We start from the raw sequence: 7,605 nt of genomic DNA, 5'->3' as shown, positions 1-7,605 counted from the left end.
CCATGATGTTGTGATTGTTATTTCCCATTTTAAACTTGGACTTACCCTTTCTTGTCCCTGGCATGGCTTCTCTGTGTGGAAAGATGTTTGTGAGGAGGTAGACACAACCTGAAAGAAGTGTTATCAGTTATCAGTTAATGTCTGACTAATCATTCATTAAGTATTTGTGTGTCTGTTTACAGCACATGTGAGAGAGGTGAGTGTCTCTTCTTACCATGGTTAACATTGTCTGCAAAATGCTGCAACTGTGTTATAACAGAACTAATAAAGCTATATTTTAACAGTGGAAGTGGTCAGATTGGTATTTGAGAGGGTGTATCAGTTAATATTTACAGTCTATGGTTAAAGCCGTATAAAACCTTACTTTGAGATATTTGTGGAGCGATATTGTCGGCCACACGACGACACTCAGAACACAACCAAAGAAACAGAAGGTAGATTAAACTCTAACCATTTAGTTTAACTTATATCTTCAGTATAATATGAAAAAACTGATCATTTCACTAACAGTCCTATATTTAACTTGCTTTCTGTTTCCATCAAAACCTTCTTTGTTTTTATCATTATCATTCTTGTGATATTTGTCACCTTCTTATGTGTAGTCTTTTGTGTTTGGTTTTTGTTTTCCTTTATCCATCATTGTTCTTTTTTTTTTTTTTAAAGTTTTTTTTATGTTTTAATAAAATGCTGAATATACCTGAGAAAGATTAAAGAATATATCCTTTTTATCAAAAAAAGACTAAAGACTTACAAACTAGTTTCATGAATTAAAATGTTTAAAAAATACATCATTTAAAATAGAAGCAATACTTTTAAAATTAGTATATTATCAAAAACATATTGCACAAATACATGTTTTAATAACAAATGCATATTTTATGTTTAATTTGTAATGTGCTAATAAGCTAACTCAAGTTTCTAACAAAGTGGTAAGTTTCTACCCGGACACCAAACGGAGACGAACCAGAGCATTGCTGTGTGGTGGTCTAATGTGTCCGGGTAAAGAAGTGGGTGAAAGGTCTAGCAGGCAGCAGTGACAGGAGCACGCAAACACGTCACAGAGCCACAGTCGTCCAGGTGAGATTTGTTATTTATTGTTTATTTTTGCGGTTTGTGTGGGAGTGTTGATTTTCCGTGTTGGTTTCATTCAGTCGTTTTAGTTGTGTGTGTTTTTAGTTGTGTGTTTTTGTTTTTCTTCTTCCTGCAGAGCGGAAAGTGAAAATGTCGAAACAGCAGCCGATCAGCCCGCTGAAGAACTTCTTCGCCGGGGGGTTTGGAGGGGTTTGCCTCGTCTTCGCAGGACATCCACTCGACACGATAAAAGTGATTTCTCCGCGTTGTGTGTCTGTTCTACACTTTTTGTGTTACGTTAGGAAACAACCAGGAGAGTGCATCCGGTGACTGTGACCATGGAAAAAAAACATATATCAGTTAGATGTGTGCAAGTAACAAGGTGTTGTAAATCTCATTTATGCTACTGCCGAGAGCTCAGAGTATCAGCTGAGCCTGCTGCAGCCCTTTGACCTACATACACAGAGTTATATGACTCAGCTCACTGCAGGTGTAATGGCTTCCACTACTGTCAGATCTCACCTGGTGACTGAATCACACCTGCAGCAATTACAGCAATACCCATGAACTGAGCCAGCCAAATTGACCAATATAATCTTATTGCATATCAGCTCAGTCTAAAAATATCAAGACATTTCAGTAAAGAAATGTTGTAAAAAAAACAAAAAAAACAAACAAACATCTGTGGGACTTTTCAAAGTCACCTGCTCAGTTTGTACCATTGTCAAAGTGATTTGATTATAATTGCACCGCTGCCCCCTGCGTGATGTGAAAACTTATTTTGTTTCTCTCAGGTGCGTTTACAGACACAGCCCAAACCCAAACCTGGAGAGCGTCTTATTTATGCCGGAACCATTGATTGTTTTAAAAAGACTTTAGCCAAAGAGGTGAGGATGCATACTGCCTGACAAAGTTTCATTGTGTTCTTTTATACAGTGACAATAAAGTTCCTATCTTAATCTAATACTAGAAGAAATGATGCTTGAAAAGTCTTTCCCACTTGTGCTGATGTCCTTCTATTCATCGTCTTCCTCACAGGGTGTGAAGGGGCTTTATAAAGGCATGGCGGCGCCCATCATTGGAGTCACCCCCATGTTTGCTGTCTGTTTCTTTGGATTTGGACTGGGCAAGAAATTACAACAAAGAACTCCTGATGATATCCTGACGTAGGTGAAACTCTGTTTTAGGTGGTTGTGCTATAATCGTTGTATTATCACTCTCTGGGTGATAATGTGGGAGCACATCGTCTCGTGCAGGTATCCACAGCTGTTTGCTGCAGGGATGTTGTCTGGAGTGTTCACCACGGGCATCATGGCTCCTGGAGAGCGCATCAAATGTCTCCTACAGGTCAGAGGACATGTGATTTACATCATCTCATCATAGTCTAAAACAGAGCTTGTGTTTGTTGTTTTATTGCTTGACATTCTGGAGAGGTTATATTTATGGAAGTGTAAGTAAAATAGTGTTTAAAAATGTTTGCAGATCCAGGCAGCAACAGGAGAGGTGAAGTATGCAGGGCCAATGGACTGTGTCAAACAGCTGTACAGAGAGTCTGGGATCAGAGGAATCTACAGAGGCACAGCTCTGACTCTCATGAGAGGTGAGTCTTCATTCCAATAGAGACCAAACCTGAGCCGCAGCATAAGTCTGTTTTAAGTCTTGTTTAAAATAATGTGAACACTCAATGGAAAGAGAATGTGAACTCTTAAGATTAACATGTTGAGTTTTCCTGTAAACAAACAGAGTTTACATTCAACGTTAATCACTTTGAGTATCCCTGAGGTAAAACAAACACAATAAAAACACTCACACTTCCTGGTGTTTGAGGTAAAACAATCTACAAACAGGTTTTATCAATCCAATATTTTGGTAGTGGCTCAGGAAGATTTGCCTCGCGTGAATCACTTGTGGTTTGAGGCTACAACTGCAGCTCCTAGTCAGCCCGTCAGTGTTAAACGCCTAATCACTCTGTTTGCCAACTACCTTAGTGTCTCATCCCTTTGTGACCCAACTAGTGTTCATTTTCCCGGTTGTAATTTCTCATCTTGATTTTCAATATAAAAACAGCCCTTTATTGTAACTGTGATGAAATTATGTCCAATTTTAGTGCCATCCCCTTTCCAAAACAAAAAAAAAAGGATGTTTGTTAAAAAGGTAAATGAAAACAATGGGATGATTTTTTGGAACATTGAAACTCCACATTGAAATGAAAATGGCACACAGAAAATGTTGTTGTTTTCTGAACTTAGTATGGCCATTCTGTATTTGATGCCAGCAACATGTTGGGAAGAAAATCACATTTACCACACTGGCATCATCTCTTCTTTCAACAACACTTAGTAAGCGTTCGGGAACAGAAGAGACCAATTTCTGTGATTTGAAAAGTGGAATGTTTTACCATCTTCAGACTTCAGCTGTTCAACAGATCCGGCTGCCGCTTGTTGAATTATATCCTTCATACCCCTCTCAACTGGTGACTCGTTGAGACCAGTTTATCACCCGGACTCTTTCTCTACAGAGCAATGTGCTTGAATACCAGAATGTGGTTTGGCATTGTCATGCTGAAATAAGCAAATGTGCAGTACAGGTTACCCATGCCATGTGCACAAATGCACCCCAATACCATGCACTGATAACAGGTCAGATGGTCCCTTTCCTCGACAGCCCAGAGAACGAGACATCCATGATTTCCTAACAGTTGAATTCAGATTGTGACTCATCAGACCTCTGGACAGTTTTCTTCTTTGCCTCAGACCATTTTAAATGAGCCCAGGCCCAGAGAAGGCAGCAGTGTGTTTCTGGATCTGGATTATTTAAGTTTTCTTCTTTGCATGGCAGAGTGTCAGCACTTGTGATTTGTGACAATGTAACAATGAGCTGTGTTCATAGACCGGAGTTTCTGGAAATGATCCTGAGCCAGTGGAGTGAGGTCCACTACAATATCCAGTCTGCTTTAAATGGAGACTGAGGGCCCGAGGATCACGACCACCAAGTCATGATTTTTGGCCTTGTCCTCTCAGACAGAGATATCTTCAGATTCTCTGAATCATAAATCATAAAATCATCATAGATGGAGTAGTAAGGGAGATAAAATCCCAAGAACCATTGAAATTTTCCTGTATAAAATATGATTGTCGGGGCGCTGGTGGCGCAGTGGTTAGTGCGCGCCCCATGTATGGAGGCTGTCATCTCAAGCGGGCGGCCCGGGTTCGCTTCCCACCTGTGGCCTCTTTCCCGCATGTCATTCCCCACTCTCTCTCTCTCCCTGATTTCTGACTCTATCCACTGTCCTATCTCTCCATTAAAGGCACAAAAGCCCAAAAATAAATCTATAAAAAAAAAAAAACATGATTGTTAAAGTGAACTATTTGCCAGAGCAGTCTTTCACAGTATGGTGAACCCTTCCCCATGTTAACTTCAGAAAGACCCAGCCTCTCTGGGATGCTCTTCCTATACTCAGTCATGTTACTAACCTGTTGACAATGAAGGTTTAGCATTTCAAAACCTTAACATTCTTTTGTTAACGCTGTCTTTTTTCCAAACCTGTTGCTGTCATCAAACTAAAATGGGCATATTATTTTCCAAAGCTAGAGACATTTTTCACTTTCAACATTTGATATGTGGTATTTTAGCTATTTTCAATGAAATATGCAGTTTAAATGTCATAGAATTCATCACATTTTGTTTTGATTTACATTTTACAAAAGGTTCCCAATCTTTTCTGGAAATGGTGTTGCACATTTTCCTTTGCACAATTGTTTCCTTTAGTTTGTCTTCTTTCATGTAAGTTGTTTCTGTAATAATGTCTGTGAATGAAAAGACCACGTGAACGAACTTAAACAGTGTGCTTAGGTAAATTCAGATGTATTTATTTAGTGACTGACCACTTGAATGTACCTTTTATCTCTTATTTGGTTTTGTACGTCAGATGTCCCTGCCAGTGGGATGTACTTCACGTCATACGAGTGGTTGAAGAACCTCCTCACACCTCCAGGAAAAAGGTCAATATTTGTCTTTTCCTCACAGTATTTATGGCCCTCAGTTGTACAGTTGAGTTATCAGTCGTTGAGTAGTTGAACCTGTTGTCTATTCCCTGCAGCCACAACGAGCTCAGCGTTCCCAGCGTGCTGTTTGCAGGAGGCATGGCCGGGATCTTTAACTGGGCGGTCGCAATTCCAGCCGACGTGCTCAAGTCTCGTTTCCAGACAGGTTTGTCTTTGAATGTCCCAACTTTTATTGAGGATAAAATACTATTATTTATAACTTCATTCATTTATAATGTTATTACTGATGTCATTTACAAAAACCTTTCCTGTGCTGACCGTTACATGTGTCAATAGGACGCAGATAATTCTGAATTTATTCTGATAGTTTGATTCAGTTTTTGGATTTTCTTTATTGTTTTTTGTTGTGAGCTGTTTCAGAGCAAACCTTACTTAAAATTAGTTATTTTTTTCTTTCTTCTTCTTCACTTTATTCCATTATGTTCTCTTATTCATTTCCATTTGGTACTAATAGGGCCTTACCCTTACATCAAATACTGAAAAGACCAGTAAAAAGTTTTAATAGTGACTGTGAGTTTCTACATCATCCATGTATTCTGATATCTAGAACTAAATAACACAGTATCCGTTTACCTTCTATAAAAATTCCTTGACTTTGTTCCAAATTTCTAAACATACTTTATTTTTTTTCGTTTTTCAAGCTGCTCTGCATTTATAAGAAGTTTGTCTGTGACTAAGTTTTGTGATGTGTCCCCTTCTCAGCTCCTGAGGGGAAATATCCTAACGGTTTCCGGGACGTTCTGCGGGAGCTGGTCAGGGAGGAAGGCGTGGGTTCTCTGTATAAAGGCTTCAATGCTGTCATGCTTCGAGCTTTCCCTGCCAATGCAGTGAGTGCACTTTGCTTATTTTCAACACTGTACAGGGCTCCTAGGAGCTGGATTATACATTTAGACAGCTTGTGGATAATACACTGTCCTCATAAAACTTACTCAGGGGATTAGTTGCAGTTGTTTGGAAGATCCTTGAAAACTTAAATGTACCAAGGTGTACTCCAATAACTCACTGGCCAGTAGTCTTGGTGTTTTTAAATACCACAAAATACAAATACAATACATTTATTCACAAACACAGTTTATATTTTAGCCCCTCAATTTACAAAAATATTTTCCTTTCTTCCCACAAGAGGGATTTTTAAAAGTAGACTTTGAAATGGGGAAGAAACTAAAGTGGGTTTCATATTTCCAACCAGTAAAGGTGCTGCTCTGTGATGTCATCAGTGTTACAGCTGCTACAAATGTAGCAGCTGTAACCCGTTTAGTAGTAATTAGCACAGATGAACAAAATAATAATGATCACATTCAGAACAGGAAATTGTCTTTTTTTGTAAAAATGTAGATGTAAACATTTAGATGTTTGACTTCTAATGGGCAGATTAATGCTGAAGTTTCTTCACAATAATGTTTCTCAACAACAACAAAAAGTTTATACATAAAAAATCAGGTTGATAAGGGCATAGTACCGGTAAGCCTTTTTTTTTTACTCAGCTGCAATAAGATCATATACTACAAATGTCACAGAAAAACAAAACATTATTAATTCCATCACTGAAATACTGAACAGTTGTGTCTTCTGTCTTTCAGGCTTGCTTCTTAGGATTCGAGTTCGCAATGAAGTTCCTGAACTGGTTAGCACCAGACCTGTGATGAAGGCTACATATCGCCTCGTATGTGAAACCAGGGACACACACAATAATACCAAGAGTTTCTTTTCCAACAACAATGTACCGGTACTTGATTGTCTTTCAGAGCGTGTGGTTCTGTTAAGCGTGTGGATCTTTCAGACCTGGCTGCACCTGTGCCAGTACATGCACAAGCTTACAACACACTCAAACACAGTCGAATGTTCTCGCTCCTTTTTTGGTTGACTAGTTTTTTGATCTTTTTGTTTTAAAATCTTTTATTGTTTGTATTATAGACAAGGAGTGCAATGAACATGTCGTGCCTTACCATATGTTATCTGCAAGCAGGTGGACATATCCGAAAAAGGTGCATTTTATTTGTGTGTGGTGCATTTTATGTGTTCAGACTGTCAGCAATACACGCCTTTAGAGCCGTCTGTGAGGTCACACTCCACCTAGTGACCAACTGTAATACCTACACCCTCTGTTTGTTTTAATGTGAAATTATGAGAGCAGTCACTATGAGATTGAACAGTATGTGATTATCAACATGTATAGAATTAAAAGAAGAATCCATATTTACAAAATCGACTGTACTATTTTTTTTAAACTTTCATTTCATTTGTATTACTCTGGGGATTTTATAGTATATAAATAGTACAAAATGAATCTACAATAGAACATAAACTGAACTTCATTAAAAAATGACAACACTGGATAATAATAGTAATGTTTTATAGACCATGACAGTAAGATTAAGAGAATATAAATGTAATACAACATAAGTTTAGAAACTGACATTTGTAGTTAAAATCGACACAAAAAACAGTATGTCCACAATAAAGATAAAAA

General features: G+C 38.3%; 1 protein-coding gene across 1 annotated transcript; it reads left to right on the top strand.

The window, feature by feature from the left end:
- Positions 1 to 948: 948 nt before the first annotated feature.
- slc25a20 (solute carrier family 25 member 20) lies at positions 949 to 7,340 on the top strand. The gene is made up of 10 exons (XM_061042821.1): positions 949 to 1,077; positions 1,208 to 1,323; positions 1,866 to 1,958; positions 2,110 to 2,237; positions 2,328 to 2,418; positions 2,554 to 2,671; positions 5,000 to 5,072; positions 5,171 to 5,280; positions 5,838 to 5,962; positions 6,716 to 7,340. The coding sequence occupies exons 2-10, from the start codon at positions 1,222 to 1,224 to the stop codon at positions 6,776 to 6,778; spliced, it is 903 nt and encodes a 300-aa protein (XP_060898804.1). The 5' UTR covers positions 949 to 1,077; positions 1,208 to 1,221; the 3' UTR covers positions 6,779 to 7,340.
- The last annotated feature ends 265 nt before the right edge of the window (positions 7,341 to 7,605 follow it).

Source organism: Labrus mixtus, chromosome 7, assembly GCF_963584025.1.
Source record: "Labrus mixtus chromosome 7, fLabMix1.1, whole genome shotgun sequence".
NCBI classification, from domain to species: Eukaryota; Metazoa; Chordata; class Actinopteri; order Labriformes; family Labridae; genus Labrus; species Labrus mixtus.
Note: the sequence above shows the minus strand (reverse complement) of the source record. Positions and strands in the feature narration are given on the sequence as shown.